Here is a 21,651-nt window from a genome sequence, read left to right on the forward strand (position 1 = left end):
TTCATTTTATTAAAATATTTTTTGTGGTTGTCACTTAAACTCTCACCTTACAGATACAAATTCAAAGCACAGGAACTTGATCACAGAATTCTTGAAGGTGGACCCATCTTGCCTAAGAAACCGCCTGTGAAGCCATCCACTCAGCCTATTGGCTTTGATTTGGAAACTGAGAAGAGGATCCAGGAGCGAGAGTCAAAGAAGAAATTGGAGGATGAACACTTTGAATTTCATTCTAGGCCCTGCCCTACTAAGATCTTGGAAGATGTTGTGGTAAGAGTGGGGAGGCTCGGCGAGCTGGCAGAAGTGCCCTGCTCATGACCACAGATCCACCCATTCACAAATGTTTGAGTAGATACATGATCAGGGCATCATAATAGGAGCTGTGGGTGATAAAGAGACATGTCAGAGGTGGATTTTGCTCTCAGGAAACTTAAAGTCCAGTAAGGGATATAGTATAGGTATAAATAATATAAAGAGTGACAGAAGTGCTCTAAGAGAGGTGACAGTTAAAAGTGCTATAAGTATTCAAAGGAGTTAATGATTTCTTCCAGATAGAAGGTTCAGGGAATGCTTTGTGGAGGAGGAAGCATTTGATCTGAGCCTTGGCAATGTATAGTAGTCGTCCTCATCATCGTCATCTTCCTGTCGTTACTGTCATAATAGCTGACACTTTCACTATGTGCCAGGCACTATGTGCTCCAAGCCCTTTTTGTATATTAACCCATTCATTTTGATCAGAACCCCTTCAGGTTGTGTACTCTAATTCTCACCAGTTTCAGATGAGGCACTTGAGTGACAGAGAGTTTAAGTAGCATTCCTAGGGTACTCAGCTGGTAAGTAGTGGAACAAGTATAAGAATTCAGGCACTCTGGGTCCAGAGTTTGTGACCTTACACTTCATTATATTGCCTCTCCACTCTATGGTGGAATTTGGACTTGTAGATGTGCAAATGAAATGGACTGGCCAAGCATTCCAGGCAGTGGGAGTAACATAAAAAAAGTCCAAAGGTGGAAAGCATGGGGTGGCTACTGGGAACTGTAAATGGGTCATTTAAGCTGGAGAAAAGAAGTATATCCAGAGGAGCACCTGGAACCTAGATTAGAGAAGTGGGTTGTAGTTTGATGATGGGCTCACAGTCATGATTTGAGAGAAAATATACAATCAAGAAGAGATGCCACAGTCAGAGAAGAAGTAATGGAGTTCAGCACCTGCATAAGTGCAAAGATGGTTTTCAGGTATATTTCCAGGCAGATGGGGAATCATCCTCCTTCCAGTTTGAATCACCTTATGTCCAGGTACTAAGAACTGTTTTCCCGTCCTCTTTCTTTTTGCTTATCCTTTAGGGTCCCCACAGTTTTAAGTGAAAGTGTGCACCAATATACAGTTGGCCCTCCTTATCCATAGGTTATGTATCTGCAGATTTAACTAACCATGGATTGAAAATATTCAGGAAAAAAACTAGAAAGTTCCAAAAAGCAAAACTTGAATTTGCTGCACTCAGGCAGCTATTTACATAACATTTACATTGTATTAGGTGTTATAAGTAATCTAGAGATGACTTAACGTATACAGGAGGATGTGCATAGGTTATATGTAAATACTACACCAATGTAAAGGACTTGAGCATCTTCGAATTTTGGTATCTTTGGGGGTCCTGGAACCAATTCCCTCAGGATACTGAGGGACAACTGTATTACCTTTGACTGGCTATTTAGTTTTGTTTATTTTCTTAGCACTAAGTCAGAAGCAATCCGAAGTTATATTTTCCAGGCTTTAAAAAAAGCATGGTGATGCTTACAAATGATTCTTCCTCTCTTCCCTCGCCAATATCTTCTTTCAGTTTGAGAGCTTTCTGCACATGAGACCTCTTTTCTATTCACAACGCTTTTCTTTTTCTCTTTTTCTTTCTTTTTTCTTTTTTTCTGTGATGCATACGTATGATAGGCCAGACTCTGTTACAGAAACTTTTTTTTTTTTTTTTTTGGCGGTACACGGGCCTCTCACTGTTGTGGCCTCTCCCGCTGCGGAGCACAGGCTCTGGACGCGCAGGCTCAGAGGCCATGGCTCATGGGCCCAGCCACTCCGCAACATGTGGGATCCTCCCAGACCGAGGCACGAACCTGCGTCCCCTGCATCAGCAGGCGGACCCCCAACCACTGCGCCACCAGGGAAGCCCTGTTACGCAAACTTTTAAGAAACCTCTGCCCACTCAAGTGATTAGTCTCCAAGAGTTGTGCCTTCTTTGTCATTACCTGGTGAGGAAATTGTTCTGAATACAACAAGGGAACTGTAGTTTGTATGCAGACCTCAGAATCCTAGACCCAGAAGGGCTCAGAGTTTTCACTTTACACATCAGAAACCCAAGGCCCAGAAAAGAGAAATGACCTCCATGAGGCTTCTGTAACGTGCATTTGGCACCTTACTTTTAATAACATCTTTTTCTCCAAGCTCCTGGCTTTTCCCCCTGCTACAAGTTTTTTTTGTTTTTTATTTAATTTACCTATCACCCTCTCGATTTTTACTGTATTCTTTGTATCTCCTATACCAATATTGACTTTAATTGACTTTATATATTCTTAAAATCATCAGCTCATTTTAAAAGTAATTTTAAGGGGAACATATAAATCATTATGTAAATGGAAAATCAGTACTTTTGGCCATGAATAACAACAATAATAGCTAATACTTCTATAAAGCTTATGTGCCAAGTTTTATTCTAAGCTCTTTATATGATAACTTACTTAATTCTCATAACAACCCTATGAAGTAAACACTGTAGATACTATTATCAGTCTGTTTTGTAGAGGTCAGATAACTTGCCCAAGATCACAAACTAGCCAGTGGCAGAGCTGGTATCTGAATATGGTTCCAGGGTCCATGCTCTTGTGTTAAAATAGAAGGTACCTTTTAAACTAAAAGGTTCTTAGGAAAATATGTGATTATTTTTTAAAAAAACATGGTCTACATCCTTTTCCATACCACCAGTATTACCTGAACTCCATTTTTAGAAACACTGATTTAGGAAATTGGTTTGGCAGTTTGTTGTACTTTGGAAATGTTGGGGTGAAGTGGTAAGTGGGGAAGGGTGACTAGAGTTCATTAGGAGTTAAGTGAGATCTTAGAGTAGCATTGTACCAGGTAAGGCCTTGTTGAGAATTCTGGATAAACAGATGAGCAAAACACTAGGTAAGTATGTTAGATGCTACTGAATGGTAGGGAAGTGATTGCCAAATCCAACTGGTTCTCAGAATCCTCTGGGATTTTATTATATAAACAGATTCCTGGGCTCCACCCCTGGAGTTTTGCTTTGTTAGGTGCAGCATAGATTAGAGAGAGCCCTGATGAAGACCTTAGTGTCTGACACACAGTAAGCAGTCATGTTGTTAATAGTAATAACTATTGCATGCTTATGTTGTACTGAGTGTTTTGTGCAGATTATCTTATTTATTTCTCATAACAACTCTTAAGAGATAATGTTCTTTTTTTTAACATCTTTATTGGAGTATAATTGCTTTACAATGGTGTGTTAGTTTCTGCTTTATAACAAAGTGAATCAGTTATACAATGTTCTATTTTTAACCCTACTTTTCAGATGAGGAAAGAGATGCTGAGAGGTGTCTAGTATGCAGAACCAGGATTTGAACCTGTCATCTCCTTAAACACTTATTCTACCCCACAATGCTGTTATCATTGTTTATTTTGGCAAATGGCAGTATCTGAGTTTGATGCTGGCTCTTTGCAGCTCTCTCCCTACTGAAATTTCCAGTGACATCACTTCAACTTTTGGATTCTAGAGAAGCAAACCAGAAAAGGAGGCAAAGATGTATTTATTCCCTTCCACTCTTCTTCATTTTTTAGAAAGGGAGGCTTTGAAAGAAGAATGTGGCTTGCCCATAGAAACGTTTTTAAAAGTTGGTGGCAGAACTGAGGTTAGGTGTCTTAACTTCTAGTGTTGGACCCTCAGGCAGCAGAAGAGCCTGCCTCCCAGAGTCAGAATGCAGCTATCTGTCTGACACTGTTGTCCCCATCCGTGTCCCCTGGTGCTGAAGCTCTCTTTCCATGCGTCCTTGTGGTGTTTCTTGTGCTCTCCAGTGAGTAATTTTAGCAGCAACATTTTAGGGACTTGGGGAGACCAGCAGGCTTTAAAAAAATTTTTTTTTTCATACTCCTTGAGATATAACATTGCTTCATGGTAATCTCCTAATTGCTCTGGGACAGGCCTGAGAACTTGTCCCAGGGCACTTGGGGGCATATCCTGCCTTAGGGAGAAGTGCTCACCCCTAACATCCCATCCCCCATCCTGGGCTGCGTTTCCAAAATGTGTCATCTGTCCACCCACAATGCCCACTTCTAACCATGTATCACCTCTTTAGAGATACTTTCCCTCAGCTTCCTTTCAGAGTTTCCCCCATTATCCTTCAGCTCCACATTCTGTTGGGTTTCTTCAGAGCACTTGTGAAAATCAGGAAATACTTGATTTGTTACTTTTTCATTGTCTCTTTCCTCCACTAGAATGTGAACTCACTGATAGCAGGGACCATGTATATCTGTACTGTTCACTCCTGTTTCCCCAGCACCTAAGCATCACAGCATGGGCATTGCTATATTGGATAACTGCATGAGCAGCAGTACAAGCTGAAGTGCACCAGCCTGTGTTAGACACTGGGAAATCGAATGGAATTAGGCACAGCCTCTGTCCTCAAAGCTTTCACAGTCTGGGAGAACAGATTGACATGTAAACAAATAAGGACAGTAATGCTAATCAACATATGTTCATTGAACAATTACTACTTCTTGTAGGTGCTGTGGAGAATGCAAAGGAATGCAATTGGCAATGTCGCTGCCCTCAAGGAGCTTATAACTAAAAAACCTTAAAATAATAAAACAAGAAGCCTTCTCTGTCTCTAGAAACCCAATGTCTTTTTCTTTATTTCCGATTGAGCCCCCTATTGGCTTTGATTGCAGTGGAGATGGGGTGTGGATAAATAGTTGCTGCAAGGTTGATTTTCATAAATCACCTTTCCTTCTCCCCCAAGTAATTATGAGGATTGATCCTACTCGTAAATATCTCTTTCATGGCTTACTTATTAGAGATTTCTTTTAAAATGCACATCTCTCTGTTGGGAGGATGCAGAGAGAGGGGAAAAATAGGAAAAGTGGCATTATTTTAAAACTGAGTCCTCAGATATTTATTTCAATTACTATATTTTATGAAAGGAAAAAAACCAAGGACTAAAAGGCTATCTCATGTTATACAGGTTGTACAGACTGGAATCAGCCGGGCTAAAACAGACCTCTTGACTCCTTGCTCAGTGTACTTCCTATTACCGCGTATCCTTGACTGTGTTCGAGCTACAGGCTGGTGTCCACAGGTGTCCAGGATGTTGTAGAACAACAGATTTTTGTTGTCGTTTTCTGGCAAGCATTATTTGGAAACCCATTTCATAGACTTTTGTCATTCTGATTACAAGTTCTGCTGTATTAAATTTTACTATACTAGTGATTCTGGTTTTCTTTAGAAAATGTATGAGAACTTTCACAGCAGAATGAGCATTCCCTTTACAGTGGTCACCTTGAGAGTTTATTAATTCTTTCCAAAGATTGATATTATAGAAAGCATTTTGGAAAAGCCACTGGTCTTGGATCCTGTGGCACAGTGTTTTGGATCTCTTCAACGATGGCAAGTCTTCATATTTTAAAGATTAATTTGCTCTTAGGGGCTGGTCTAAAGTCATTGGGAACTAAAACTTCTGAGTAGTCTAAAATAATAGAGCTGGAAACAGTTTTGCTTAATTAAAAGTAAGGATTGAGCAATTGCCTTGCATGGCCCTAAAACTGGCTTTGAAGGCCACTCCAAGAAAGATACTCCAAACATGTTTGGAGCAGTTGCAGCATTGTTGGGATTAAGAAGTCTCCCAGGGTATAAATTAGAGTCCAAGAGTCTTCAAGTCCAAGGTATAAATTCTGTTATTCATGCTTACTGTATTCATTCAACAAACATTTCCTGAATGCCTTATGCTTGCCAAGGTCTGTGTTAGGTATTAGGGGTTGATGGAATAACAGTCCCCACTCTCAAAGCACTCATAGGTTAGCAGGAGGAGATGAATACCTAAATAAACAAGTGCAATGAAGTTTCATATGTACCATGATAGACTATATACAGGGGAGAGTGGGGTCAGTAGGTCTGGAGGAGTGGAGTGATCTATTGAAGGGTTTTATCAGAGAGGCGATGCTTTAGTGGAGGTTTGAGAAGAAGGGTTAGATGCTTCCAAGCAGCCAGAGCATTTCTGAGAGAGCATAAGCAAAGGTATTGCATTGTGATGAGAACTTGTGTTAAATTTTGGTAGCTGTTAGTAGTTCATTGTGGATGGAGGGTGATGCCTAAAGAGGGGCAAGAGATATGGCTGGAAAGTCAGGCAGGGTTCCAAATTATGAAACACCTTGTACTTCATGCCAAGGAATATGTTATACTTTTGTAGGTAGGCAGTAGGAGCCATTAAAGAATTTTAAGTTAGGAAGTAACATCAAATCTTCTGACTGTATAAGAAGATGGACTGGTGGAATGAGAGAAGCTGAAGGACTGTTAGAAGGCTAGTGGAATGGTACAGGCAATAGATGATGTGGCCTGTGTCATGACAGTGAAGAGTTAGAGAGGAAGCAGAATAGAGAGCTGATGGGGCCAGCATATGGATGTGGGTATAAGAAATAAGGAGTTACTGAGGATGTCTCAAGGTTGTTTTGATTTTTTTTTTTTTGCGGTACGCGGGCCTCTCACTGTTGTGGCCTTTCCCTGTGCGGAGCACAGGCTCCAGACACGCAGGCTCAGCAGCCATGGCTCACAGGCCCAGCCGCTCCGTAGCATGTGGGATCCTCCCGGACCGGGGCACGAACCCACGTACCCCGCATCGGCAGGCGGACCCCCAACTACTGCGCCACCAGGGAAGCCCGATTTTTTAAAACTGATCTGGTCATACACTTCATGCAGGACGGTAGCCCTAGAGATACCATTTTGCAGTTAGGGTTAATTGCCAGATTCATGATAGTGTAAACTCTATGAGAGTTAGAATTATGTTAGTTTTGAATGATGTGCATAGTATGGTATACATAATTCAGTCTGAAAAGATTTGAGATGTTGGCAGTGTTTTGGAATCACAAAGGGGGAAAAAAATCTTTGGAGAAGTTGAATGTATTAGAATTAAGGAATATAGAAATTAAATCCCTCTTTTAATCTACCCTCAAAGATATGTGAGAGTTAACAGCTTGGTGTTCTTTCCATATTTTATTTTCTATGCTTAGATTAATTATATATACATTTTATTTTATTTTTTTAGTATATGCGCAAGTATCTTTTAAAAATTTAATTCAATTCAGTTAATTTATTTAAATAAATTTTTTTGGAGTATAGTTGATTTACAGTGTTGTGTTAGTTTCAGGTGTACAGCAAAGTGATTCTGTTATACATATACATAGATTCATTCTTTTTCAGATTCTTTTCCTATATAGGTTATTAACAGAATATTTAGAGTTCTCTGTGCTATACAGTAGGTCCTTGTTGATTATTGATGTTATATATAGTAGTGTGTGTGTGTTAATCTCCAGCTCCTAATTTATCCCTGTCCCCACCACCCTTTGATAATCATAAGTTTGTTTTCAAGATCTGTGAGTCTGTTTTGTAAATAAGTTCGTTTATATCATTTAAAAAAAATTAGATCCCACATATAAGTGATATCATATATTTGTTTTTCTTAAAAGACATCTTAAAAACACACAGAAATAATATTTAATAATAGTATTTTTTGTTTCAGCAACTTGTCCCTCCCCCCTCAACATTATGAATACTGTTCTGTCAGTAATAAAGATTTATTTTCTTCTTTTTGATGACTATAGTATTCTATTGTGTGGATGTACCACAATTTTTTAAAATTATTTTTTATTGGAGTATAGTTGATTTACAGTGTTGTGTTAGTTTCTGCTATACAGCAAAGAGAATCAGTTATACATATAGCCACTCTTTTTTTAGATTCTTTTCCCATATAGGTCATTACAGAGTATTGAGTAGAGTTCCCTGTGCTATACAGTAGATTCTTATTAGTCATGTACCACAATTAGTTATGTACCACAATTTAAGAAAGGATTTAGCCAGTTCTTTTTTGATAGGTAATAGGGTTATTTGCAATTTTTTTATTCATTTAAATTTAAAAATGCTGTATTGAAATATACCTAAAAACTAAACTAGAGATCAAATACTAGAGATGTAATATTGGGTGAAAGAGTATGACCATTTAAAGATTTAGTAGCTAATTCCTAAAGTTTGTACCAATTTGTGCTCTGTACCTTACCCAACTGTATAGGAGTGCCCATTTCTCTTCACCTGTCAACACTGGTATTAACCAGTCTTTTAATTATTACTCAGTCTTGTAGGTGAAAAATACTTTTACTTTATATTTTTAAAAATTATTGAGATTGAGCCTCTTGTATATCTTTGTAAACTGCTTGTTCTTTGTCCAGTTATTTGGCAAAAGGAAATTAAGCTAACCCTTGCCCCGTACTTTTTTCCATTTGCCTTTTGAGGTTAATATTTTAAAATATAAGTTCTTATTTTAGAGATGTATGTGGAATAGGTTTAAGAGAATGGACAGTATCTATTCTTTTCCTAGATAACATTTGGAAGTCCTTTTTGATTTTGTTTTTAAGGGATTGGGGTATAAAATGGGAGAGAAACAATAAAATATTGACAGTTTATTTTGTAGTGTTTTTCATAAATACCAAAAAAGATTTTGATGAATCCTATTTTTGTTGAATATGCAACTCAAACTATGTTTTTGTTATTTGCTGTTCTTCTGTCATGTTAATCCACCTTTGGAGCATTAATACATACCAGTCTTAGTTGGATAAGTTAACAACATACTGAAATAACTAGCTTTTTTTGATTCCTGATATGTGAACTTCTAAGAAAGGGATTGATCTCATCACACAGCCTAGTAGAGATTGTTCTAGGATATCTAATTGAGTTGCTTACTCCTTCCAGGGTGTTCCTGAAAAGAAAGTACTTCCAATCACTGTCCCCAAGTCACCGGCCTTTGCTCTGAAGAACAGAATCAGAATGCCCACCAGAGAAGATGAGGTGATTCCCTGGGATGGGGGTTTCTACTCCTTCTACATAATCAATCTAAGCATTATTCTTTCTTAAACTTAGTGGAATACAAAGGCCATCACTCTTGTCTGGAGTTGTCTTAACAATGGGTATGAATGATTGATCATCTGTTTTTGCTCTTCCAAGAACAAAGTAGTTAGTAAGGGTATGAATCTTTTGGCTTTCAATGGTAACTGGTTGTAACTTATTGGAGCTATGTTTGTTTCTGTTGCATTGGAAATCACCCTGTTGTAATGTGGATCAAAAGTTCCCAAGACCTATACTCTATTTTGCCCCAGCTATTGTCACCATTCAGTGAGGGACTTTTAAAATTCATACTAAGCAGTTACATCCACCCTGTCCTTAACTATCTCCATTAATCCAAGGGTTGCAAAGGTGACTGTGTGGTGATGGTTCATGAAGTTGGAATATATAAACTGTCATTGATCAGGCTAGTTTCTTGTTACATCCCCCATTTTATCTATAAATATCCAGAGTTAGGATAATTTTACAGCAGATCTCAGGCATAAGCCTTTTTATAGGTTCATTTGAAACTAAAATACACAGTAATCTTATGTTACCAGCTTGAATCCAATCAACTTACTTGGTCCTATTCTGGGTTTGGCAACTGGGAATACTCCCAGTCACATGTTTTAGTGGAGTCTGAAGTCTGGGTCAAAGAAGAGGCCAAGGTATATGCTTGGTTAGTACTTTTCTTCTGTTCTTCATTTTATTCAAACTGTTTGATCTCATTTAGTTTTTACAACCTTCCTGTGAAAAATTTTAGATCCTTTAAGAGTAATTATGTTAGTTTATCAAATGCTTTCACACTGGTTTCACCCCTGAGAGTTGGTAGATACTCCTCTTTGATAGAAAAGGAAGCTAAGACACCTGAGAGGTTGAGTGACTTGCCTTAATTAATGACTTCTCTCATATAATGTCTTCTGACTCCACATTCAGAGGAGATGAGAGAGAGCGAGGAATCTTGTTTCTAAACTGCATTTTTTTTCTTTAGGAAGAGGAGGAGCCAGTAGTGATAAGAGCTCAACCTGTGCCATATTTTGGAATGCCTTTTAAGCCCCAAATCCCAGTGGGGAGAACTGTGGAAATATGCCCTTTCTCTTTTGATTCTCGAGACAAAGAACGTCAGTTACAGAAGGAGAAGAAAATAAAAGAACTGCAGAAAGGGGAGGTAGGTGTTTCCATTTCTCCAAGTAGCATAGTACTATTCTTTGATCCCTCAAAGGTAATCTTTTATGTTGCACTTTTAACTATAAATCACTGACTTCCTTTGATCCCTCTAAGAGCCTTATGAAGTATAAATAGGGCAAGTAATTTAAAGTGCCATTAAATTACTTGCCCTATTTATACTTCATAAGGCTATTTAAGTGCCATTCTGGCACAGGGAGCTTAAGTGACTTGCCCATGATCATGCTGCTGGTCATTGGCAATATTGGGAGGAAAACCTTGATTTCCTTTTGAACCCAATGCTCTTTCTGCTACACCAAGCTGCTTTGAAAACTGGCCTTTCCTATTTTTTAGATTCATCCAAATATTCTGGAGTAGTTGTTGCTTTCTGGCTAGAAAGACCTTATTTTAAATCTTACATTTTCTTTTCTATTAGGTGCCCAAATTCAAGGCGCTTCCTTTGCCTCATTTTGACACCATTAACCTGCCGGAGAAGAAGGTGAAGAATACAACCCAGGTTGAGCCTTTCTGCTTTGAGACTGACAGAAGAGGTGCTCTGAAGGCACAGACTTGGAAGCACCAGGTGGGGCTGGGGAGAGCAGCTAAAATGTGAATTGTTTGATTGTTGATTTGTTACAATAGGTAGACCCACTACACTGAACTTCTGGGAACTAACATACTGGATTATTTTAGGGGCTGTCACTGTAATCAGGGGTCAGCAAACTTTTTCTATAAAAAAGTTTGCTATGTGTTATTTTAGGCTGTGCAGGTGGTCTCTGTCACATGTTCTCTGTGTATGTGTGTTTCAACCCTTTAAAAATATAAAAACCATTTTTAGCTCAAGGGCTATACAAAACGAGGTTGCAAACTGGATTTGGCTTGCGGCGTAAGTTTGCTGATCTCTGCTGTAAGTGATCACCTGGGGAATGTGAGAACTGTTAGGCTTTTTTTGTGTCAGGAGATTCTTAAAGATCTCATCTATTCCATTTATTAGACTTGTTCATTAAATGTTCACTCCTTTCTGCTGGTGCTTTGATAAGAAACTGAGAGGTGAGAATAGATTCTTAATATGGTATGTTGTTTTTGCAACATAGTGTGCTATTTGCTCTTTATAGACGACAGGTGATTTAAAACAGTCAATTGGTTGTTGGCTGGTTTAATTGGATCTAATTCTGCCCTGTCTGGAAAATAATCTCCTGAATCCCTAAATTTGTCAGTATTGATATTGTCTCTTATTCTGGACTCTGTCCAAAAGGGGCTCTGGCCTAATCTTTGTTTGCAGAAAGTCATCCCTCTTGAAGCCCAAGAGATATGATTGCTTAAGTAACTAAATGTAGGCTCCCTGTTGGTACTGTTCTCTAGGAGAACTTAGGACAGTTGCTTTGGAAGCAGTAGTGAATCTCTCGTTCAAGGACCATGACATAGAATGTCTGTATATTTTCCATCACAAAAAGATTTTTTAAAGTTTTTCAGTCATACATAAAAGTAAAATAGTATAATGAACTTCCATGAACTGTCACCTGGTTTTCTAGGGATCAAAACATGGAAAATCTTATTTCATCTCACTTCTACCTACTCATGTCTATACTGGATACTTCTGCCTATACAAGATTACTTTGAAGCAAATCCTAGGTGTCATCTCATTTCATCCAAAACTACTTCAGTGTGTAACTTTAAAATATAAGGATTAAAAGAATTTCATAACCACAATACTATTATCACACTTAAAAAGATTAACAGTAATTCCTTAATAGTGACAAATAGTCAGCATTCATATATCCCCTAATCTCTCATTTTTTAAACAGTTAAATTGTTCAAATCAGGATCCAGAAAAGGTCCACATTTTATATTTGTTTGATAAATCTCTAAATCCCTTTTAATCTAAAGGCTGCTCTACTTGCATTTTATATGTTGAATAAACTGGTTTGATTTTCCTATAGGTTTTTTTATATGAATAATATGACCATTTATTTTAAAAGTATATGTGTTTACATGTATATGATATGAAAGGGGTTATACACTAAAATGTTAATAATAGTTATTTATGGTGGGGTTATAGGTGACCTTATAGAATTTCATTTTTAATTTTCATCCATTTTTTTTGAATTTTATTTTTTTATACAGCAGGTGCTTATTAGTTATACATTTTGTACATATTAGTGTATACATGTCAGTCTCAATCTCCCAGTGCATCACACCACCACCACCACCACCCCCCGCCACCACTTTCCCCCCTTGGTGTCCATACGTTTGTTTTCTATATCTGTGTCTCTCTTTCTGCCCTGCAAACCGGTTCATCTGTACCATTTTTCTAGGTTGCACATATATGTGTTAATATACGATATTTGTTTTTCTCTTTCTGACTTAGTTCACTCTGTATGGCAGTCTCTAGATCCATCCATGTCTCTACAAATGACCCAGTTTTGTTCCTTTTTATGGCTGAGTAATATTCCATCGTAAACATGTACCACATCTTCTTTATCCATTCGTCTGTTGATGGGCATTTAGGTTGCTTCCTTGACCTGGCTATTGTAAACAGGGCTGCAATGAACATTGGGGTGCATGTGTCTTTTTGAATTGTGGTTTTCTCTGGGTATATGCCCAGGAGTGGGATTGCTGGGTCATATGGTAATTCTATTTTTAGTTTTTTAAGGAACCTCCATACTGTTCTCCATAGTGGCTGTATCAATTTACATCCCCACCAGCAGTGCAAGAGGGTTCCCTCTTCAAAAAAAAAAAAGAGGGTTCCCTTTTCTCCACACCCTCTCCAGCATTTGTTGTTTGTAGATTTTCTTTTGATGTCCATTCTAACTGGTGTGAGGTGATACCTCATTGTAGTTTTGATTTGCATTTCTCTAATAATTAGTAATGTTGGGCAGCTTTTCATGTGCTTCTTGGCCACCTGTATGTCTTCTTTGGAGAAATGTCTATTTAGGTCTTCTGGCCATTTTTGGATTGGGTTGTTTGTTTTTTTAATATTGAGCTGCATGAGCTGTTTATATATTTTGGAGATTAATCCTTTCTCCATTTGCAAATATTTTCTCCCATTCTGAGGGTTGTCTTTTCGTCTTGTTTGTAGTTTCCTTTGCTTTGCAAAAGCTTTTAAGTTTCATCAGATCCCATTTGTTTATTTTTGTTTTTATTTCCATTATTCTAGGAGGTGGATCAAAAAAGATCTTGCTGTGATTTATGTCAAAGAGTGTTCTTCCTATGTTTTCCTCTAAGAGTTTTATAGTGTCCGGTCTTACAGTTAGGTCCCTAATCCATTATGAGTTTATTTTTGTGTATGGTATTAGGGAGTGTTCTAATTCCATTCTTTTACATGTAGCTGTCCAGTTTTCCCAGCACCACTTATTGAAGAGACTGTCTTTTCTCCATTGTATATCCTTGCCTCCTTTGTCATAGATTAGTTGACCATAGGTGCGTGGGTTTATCTCTGGGCTTTCTATCCTGTTCCACTGATCTATATTTCTGTTTTGGTGCCAGTACCATATTGTCTTTTTTTTTTTTTTTTTTTGCGGTACGCGGGCCTCTCACTGTTTTGGCCTCTCCCATTGCGGAGCACAGGCTCCGGACACACAGGCTCAGTGGCCATGGCTCATGGGCCCATTCGCTCTGCGGCATGTGGGATCTTCCCGGACCAGGGCACGAACCCGCATCCCCTGCATCGGCAGGCGGACTCTCAACCACTGCGCTACCAGGGAATCCCCACATTGTCTTGATTACTGTAGCTTTGTAGTATAATGTGAAGTCAGGGAGTCTGATTCCTCCAGCTCTGTTTTTTTTTTTTTTTTTTTTTTTTTGTGCAGTACACAAGCCTCTCACTGTTGTGGAGCACAGGCTCCGGACACGCAGGCTCAGCGGCCATGGCTCATGGGCCCAGCCGCTCCGCGGCATGTGGGATCTTCCCAGACCGGGGCATGAACCCACGTCCCCTGCATTGGCAGGCGGACTCTCAACCACTGCGCCACCAGGGAAGCCCTCCAGCTCTGTTTTTTTCCCTCAAGAATGCTTTGGCTGTTCGGTGTCTTTTGTGTCTCCATACAAATTTTAAGATTTTTTGTTCTAGTTCTGTACAAAATGCCATTGGTAATTTGATAGAGATTGCATTGAATCTGTAGATTGCTTTGGGTAGTAGAGTCATTTTCACAATGTTGATTCTTCCAATCCAAGAACATGGTGTATCTCTCCATCTGTTTGTATCATCTTTACATCAGTGTCTTATAGTTTCTGCATACAGGTCTTTTGTCTCCCTAGATAGATTTATTCGTAGGTATTTTATTCTTTTTGTTGCAGTGGTAAATGGGAGTGTTTCCTTAATTTCTCTTTCAGATTTTTCATCATTAGTGTATAGGAATGCAAGAGATTTCTGTGCATCAATTTTGTATCCTGCAACTTTACCAAATTTATTGATTAGCTCTAGTAGTTTTCTGGTGGCATCTTTAGGATTCTCTATGTATAGTATCATGTTACCTGCAAACAGTGACAGTTTTACTTCTTCTTTTCCAGTCTGTATTCCTTTTATTATTTTTTTCTTCTCTGATTGCCTTGGCTAGGACTTCCAAAACTATGTTGAGTAATAGTGGCGAGAGTTTTCCTATAGGTATTACAATCTGGGTTTTGCTCATTGTATTCCCAACGTGTTGATTAATATGTTCCTCTATCTCCTGTATTTCCTATAAATGAATAGTCAGATCCAGAGGCTTGACTAAATTCTGGTTAGATTCTTTTGGGGGTTGGGAGGGAGAATACTTTACAGGTGATCACATCCAGGGGTATATTAATGTCTACTTGTTTACTTTTTGTGATGTTAAGTAGGCCTTAAAAGTATCTTCAAGGTATTTTCTAGTTCTCAGTGGGTTCAGATGTTGTTAGTCTGATCTACTTAATGTAAAAGGAATTTTAATTGAGTTTAGATTAAATCACCTGCTGTCTTTGTAGATGAAACTGTTCAGAAACATTCGAACTTGAGTCATTGAGATGGTAGTTATGGAAAGTAGTGTGGCTGCTTATCTGACAGATTTTCTTTCTCATAGCTGGAGGAAGAACTAAAACAGCAGAAAGAAGCAGCTTGCTTCAAGGCTCGTCCAAACACCGTCATCTCCCAGGAGCCCTTTGTTCCTAAGAGAGAGAAAAAATCCCTTACTGGTAGTATTTTATGTATTCTTGGGGGATTGGGGCAGAATGGTTAGACTTCCTGGGACTCAGTTGTGTCAGTACAATGCTGTGTCAACCAGAAGCATCTGCCTGTAGGCGATCTAATTTTTTCTCCCCTAGCTCTTTATTGAATCCAGCAGCTATGTTGATTTGTAGAGTGTGTTGGGGTCAGATTCATAGAACAAGCACCTGGCATTTCAACAACAATTTTACTTTCCCCACCCAGAGAGTAGCAAGTAAGTGAGGGAGAGCCAGGACTTCTTTCTGGAGTTCACCCTAAAGCAAGCCTTGGATAGAAAACATTTGATTCCTTAAGCACTGGGCAGTGTTTCAGAAAAGTGGGATTCTTTTCCTAAATCTGTCTCACAATCACTATGTAGTTTTGAGCAAGCTACTTCACCTGTGTAGGTCATGCTTTTCTCCTAATTAGATGATTTATAGGGGCCCTTCCAATGATTTATAGGGGTCCTTAAAATTTTAGGACTTTTTGTATGTGGTTTACTCCACCTTTCTCCCAACTAGGCTTCCTTAGAGGTCCACCTTTCTGTTGCCATGCATATCTATCACTTGCTGGATCTGTGGGGCTAGGTTTATGCAAGTCTTGCTTGTGCACCAATATTCTCTCTGTTTCTGTACTCAGAGGGCCTTTCTGGTTCTCTAGTTCAAGAAACTTTTCAGCTGGCCACTGAGAAGAGAGCCAAGGAGCGGCAGGAGCTGGAGAAGAGAATGGCTGAGGTGGAAGCCCAGAAAGCCCAGCAGTTGGAGGAGGCCAGGCAACAGGAGGAAGAGCAACAGAAGGAGGAGCTGGCCAGACTACGGAAAGAACTGGTAACTGGGCAGCATGAGCACTGACTAACCCATGGTTGCGTCTGTTTTGTTTTATCTGTACCTTGCCTTGTTCCAGAAAGGATCTAAGGTGGCCTCCAAGGATACATCAAAGTTGAGTGAAAATGAGAAGTCAGACAAACCAGGGTTGGTGACAAAGTTGAGGAGTGAACGAGGCTAAGGATGTATACATTGTGATCCATGGATCTGCTAAGTGATATAAACAAGCTAGTTATTTAACAAATACATTTATCTTTGATCCTGAATTCAGTCAGAATTTCTTCCAGGGGTCTAAATAAGGAGGACATCAGGTGCTATACCAGTGCACAGTGATATATTTGTAGGACTCTTTATTTAACTTTTTATTATTGCCTTAAGGCTTAAGGAAACCAATGTGTTTTACAATTAGAATACATAGGTAGGGAAGGATGTGGGAATTGTGTGACAACTATATTTTCATTTTCCTCTTAATACTTGACTCAAATTCCTTGGAGTTATAGTGCATATCAGTCCAGGTGACCTTCCATGTTAACACTAGATAATGATTTAAATATTAGTTATCCAAAAAGAAAACTTAATTCACGTTAAGGACCCTTTCACTAGGAGGGCAGCAAGCCACATTAACTGCATTAATAAGGAAGAACAGTTTTAGATAGAATTTCATATGCTTAGTAAAAGGATGAATATAACAATATGTAAGTTGTTGAGGTTTTGTCTAAAAGTGCTAAGCCAGCAGCTGATACAGCTGTTGGTAGAGATGACTGGCCACAGGAGGGCTCTAGGGACAAACTATTAAAGGGACTAGTTTCCTGACAAAATCCAAGCTACCGTATGCTGATTGGATGTACTCACAAAACCAGCCTCAAGTGTTTTGACTTTTCTTCAGCACTTGAATCCTGCCTCTTGTGATTGTCTGTATCATAGAACTCTCTACTAATCTGGCTTGATTCAGGGTTGATTTTAGACTGTAAGAAGGATGGATGGGACCATGCCTTCTCCTGGCAACCTTTCTTGGTTATTTTATTTTATTTATTTATTTTTGTCCATGCTTTTGGTGAATATTAAGACTCAATAATCTTAAGATTGTACTCTGGCAAATTCTTAACATGTATCTTCTTTCTGCTGCAATTGAGTACAGCCCCGTCATACCCTAGTACTGAACAGTCAAACTGGAGATAGGTGCAAGCTGAGGGATCCAGCAAGACCTGAATAGAAACCTACTTGAGCTCCAGAGCTCTTGTGCTTTGCTGCTAGACTGTGTTGCCTCCCACCAACCCCCAAATTAGTGACTGGGATTTGCAAAACTATACAAAAATGTTCTCAAGAAGAGGAGCAAAAACACCCATAAATGTAGTTGTCTAACATCCTTATCAATGGTAACGTTATTTTTCTCACTCTGCAGGTACACAAGGCAAATCCAGTACGCAGGTACCAGGGTGTGGAAGTCAAGTCAAGTGACCAGCCCTTGACCGTGCCTGTATCGCCTAAGTTCTCCACTCGATTCCACTGCTAAACTCGGCTTTGAGCTGTGGACACCGTCTGGGAACTGGAGCTACTCTTCCCATTAAACCAGGAGCCTTCTTTGTCACAGGGGCATGGAGAGAACTCATTTCTCCAGGCTTTTTCCTACCCATGCCTGACAAGTGTGGACTCCAATTTCATTGAGAGCTGTTTTCCTACATTATTGTGGCTAATAATGAGACTCAACTCATGTATGTCTCAACCAGACTCCATGTAGTTATTTCCTTGGAACCATCAGTTGACCTTTAATATGGGTCTTAACTCTGACTAGAATTTAAAGTCTCTGTATCAGTACAGTGTAATTTCTGTTGCCCTTACCCCCCACCCCCCTTTTTTTCCTATTTTAATCAGAAAATAAAGATAGTTAAATACTGAGATAGGATTTAAGTCATGAATTAAATGAGGAACCATCAGTAGTATGTCAGATTCTTTCCTCTTCTCTGTGCAAAATGAATTTAGAGTTAAGGAGCCCTTCGCTACGAGGGGGGAAGCCTCATTAACTGCATGACGAGGAAGAGACTTGACTGACGGGAACCTCACAGCAGTCATCGGCTGGCCTCGGGTAGAGCTTGCTGTTCAGGCACGTTCTTCCCTTGTTGGTGCAGATGATAATAGGGGGCGCTGAGTAGTACACGTTTTAAGTCCTCCAGTGACCTAGACTGGAATAAATATGTTTGTCTTCCCTCCCTGATTTTGTTATTTGATGTTTTTAAATCTTTCCCCCTTTGGAGGTCACATCTTATTGGGGAAGTGGGTACTTTGAGAGGAGGGTCTAGGAACTTTTAAAAGCATAGGCTCTGTCCTTAAAGGAAAGAGCTTTGTGACTTTTCTGTCTTATGACAGAATATCCTTCCATATTTTGTTAACTCCCTCCTAGGAACCACTCTGGAAGCCTGTTATGCTTTCAAAACAGACTGTGCCTTCTTCTCTAAATGTGTTTTTTCTCATCTGGTAAACTCTTCTTTATAAGACTCAGCTCTAGTAAAATCTTTTTCATAAATCTTTCCTTGACCATTTGACCTCCTCAGGTAAGGTAAGATTTCCTTCTTTGTGCCTCCCAAATGTTTCTTATGTATATCTCTAGTAGAACAGTTATACCACTGAGTTACTTGTACTTGTTTACAAGCTAGTAGAGATGAAGATAACTAAAATTATGTTAGTCCTTGAAGATAAAAATTATGTTAATCATATCTGTATTTCTCATAGTTGGCACAGAATTTGCTAGGTCCATGTTATCAATAGTGTATTTTCTTTTAGACTTGATATTGTTTATGAACTCTACTCTGTACCAGTCATCTATTCCTGTACCACGAGATATAAAAGCATCCATCTTTTGCCAAGGCTAGGCCTAGGCACTATATATGATATTAGACCTATGTTATATTCCTTTTGTTTATTCATTCAGTGACCATTATGTACAAGCCATTGTAGACTTAGTGACAGGCAACAAAGCAAGATGTGATTTGCAGATCCCTGGGCCTCCTGAAGGCCCACAGAGTGATACAAAGTGCAGTTCCTTTATTCATTTCCTAGAGATATGTGGTGTACAGTTCCATAACAACTTGTGTAGTTCATTTAACAAATATTGATTCAGTACTAACTATATATACGTTGGCACTATTCTAGTCTCTGGGCATATAGCAATGAACAGAAATAGAAGACCTTGACTTCATGGAGGTTACCTTTTAGAAGGGGAGACAGACAATAAACAAGTAACTGTCTTCTTCTGTCAGGTGATAAATGTTTCTCTGACTGTGTGGAAAATAGAGTAGGATGGGGACTTGGGGGCATGTAAGATTGGAAACAGGAAGGTGAGGAGGTTCTTGATGTTGTCCAGGTAAGAGCTGATAGTGGCCTGGGCTAGGGTGGTAGAGTGGAGGTGATGAGAAATGGTTGGATTCTGAATGGATTTTGAAGCTGTAACTGACAAGACTTGCTAACAGATTGGACGTGGGGAGAGAGAGGGGGGAGGGGTAGATGAGGATGGTATTTAGATATCAGCCTCAAACAGAAATAGAGTTCTCCATCCCTTGTGCTGTGAAAAATCCAGTTCTACCCCAGTCCTCATATCTCTTGTGGATTCTCTGGATGGGGGTGGGACAACTTCCTTTTCTGAACACCTTTTGCTTTGGTTTTTCTCTGTTCATCTCTTAATCCCCTCTCTGTGTCTTTCCTCTGTAGCTTTTCTCTCTCCCATGTATCAGCAGTTCTCTAATAGTTCACTGTCATTCATATATTGCCATCTAGTATCATTTTTTCATATATTTTGTTCATTTTTTGTTTTGTTTGTTTCAGGTAGAAGAATAAATCTGGCCCTCAAGTTGAGGGTTTTAGAAAGAGTGTTACGTATTGAGAATTATGGACCTGTGGGATCCTTCCACCCCATTTGCTCCATTCTGGATTGCCCCCTCTGGACACACCCACATCAGGGTGATATTGTTTGGCAGTCTGTTACGGCAACAGAGAGGGATTATATTATTTCAGAGCAAATAGCTTTTAAAATTAAGATGCCCTTACTTCCCAGAATTTCCCAGTTTCCTGGTGGTCTCCTCCTCAGCACAACCTGTCTAGTATTGAGCCCTTTCTTTCTGGACCACCTCACATGACCTTCATTTTTCTAGGACAGCCTCCCGTTTCCCCTGAAACTCAAACTCTGCTTTTATTTTACAGAGAAATTCAGGTTCTTTATCCCTCAGGCCTTGTCCAAGAGAGAGCTTCTCTTTCAACACTCAGAGGTCACCCTGGAATTTTCCTAAACAAAGAACATGTCCTCTAATAGGATTTACTGAATTCTACTGAGAAATCTGGCTGCCACAATCTGCTTGGCAGTTTTGCAAAACTCCTAGCACATGTGCACATTCAGATTGTTAGAATTCCCACACTTGCTGGGAAGGACTGTTTTCGGTGTTGTTTTGACTTGGTCATGATTCCCCATTGCTAACAGTTTGTGCTAATTAATACAAGATTACCTTTCACTCTTAATTTGGTTGATCATTTTGTTCTTGTGTAATTGCTTTGTTCCCGTTTTGACTGCTGTTTTATGCTTTAACAGTTCTTTTCCACAGAATTTTGTCCTTGGAAAGTGGAGCTTGAGTGGTGGACACACTGCAGTGGCAGTTGCTCCAGCATTTAATAGATAAGTCTTATACACAAACAATTGTAACACAGGATAAGATGTGACTGAGTAGCATGAGACAGACAGAAAAAATGCTGCAGGAGGAGTTTAGAGGTTCTTGTTGGAGGTGAGATTGCAGTTCTTAAAGGTGTTTCTTTTTTTATGTAAAAATTATGAAAGTAGTATAGTCATCCCTCAGTATCCACAGGGGATTGGTTCCAGGACCCCCTGTGGATACCAAACTCCACAGATGCTCAAGTCACATTTAAAATGGTGTATTTGCATATAACCTATGCACATCCTCCCATATACCTTAAATCATCTCTAGATTACTTATAATACCTAATACAATGTAAATCGTTGTAAAGACAATGTAAATTATACATAAATAGTTGCACATGTACAGCAAATTCAAGTTTTGTTTTTTGGAACTTTCTGGACTTTTTTTTTTTTCCAAGTATTTTTGATCCATGGTTGGTTGAATCTATAGATATGGAACCTGTAGATACAGAGGGCTGTACTGCCTTTTGGAAACAAAACAATACAGACTGTATAAAACAAAACACGAAAGTCTCTTACTTCCCCTACTCCCATTCCCCAGGAGTGACCCAATATTACCAGTTGTGTATTCTTCCAGAATGTTTTTTATGTACACACACAGATTTATAGAGCATTTTTTATAACAATAAGATTATAGCATTACGCATTTGCC

The 21,651-nt window shown here is 39.1% G+C and overlaps 1 protein-coding gene across 2 annotated transcripts in view; it reads left to right on the top strand.

Moving 5' to 3' along the window:
- Nucleotides 1–21,372, top strand: part of TPX2 (TPX2 microtubule nucleation factor) — a 61,262-nt gene extending 39,890 nt beyond the window's left edge. Inside the window, exons 12-18 of one of the 2 annotated variants that reach the window (XM_030830957.2) lie at nucleotides 54–270; nucleotides 9,029–9,124; nucleotides 10,149–10,325; nucleotides 10,758–10,904; nucleotides 15,358–15,469; nucleotides 16,119–16,306; nucleotides 17,706–21,372. In XM_030830957.2, coding sequence (XP_030686817.1) covers nucleotides 54–270; nucleotides 9,029–9,124; nucleotides 10,149–10,325; nucleotides 10,758–10,904; nucleotides 15,358–15,469; nucleotides 16,119–16,306; nucleotides 17,706–17,816 — 1,048 coding nt within the window. In that variant the 3' untranslated portion in view covers nucleotides 17,817–21,372. The remainder of the gene's footprint in view (nucleotides 1–53; nucleotides 271–9,028; nucleotides 9,125–10,148; nucleotides 10,326–10,757; nucleotides 10,905–15,357; nucleotides 15,470–16,118; nucleotides 16,307–17,705) is intronic. The other variant, XM_060285443.1, reaches the window with a different exon arrangement.
- The last annotated feature ends 279 nt before the right edge of the window (nucleotides 21,373–21,651 follow it).

The sequence above is a fragment of the Globicephala melas genome, chromosome 15 (assembly GCF_963455315.2).
Source record: "Globicephala melas chromosome 15, mGloMel1.2, whole genome shotgun sequence".
Classification (NCBI taxonomy): domain Eukaryota; kingdom Metazoa; phylum Chordata; class Mammalia; order Artiodactyla; family Delphinidae; genus Globicephala; species Globicephala melas.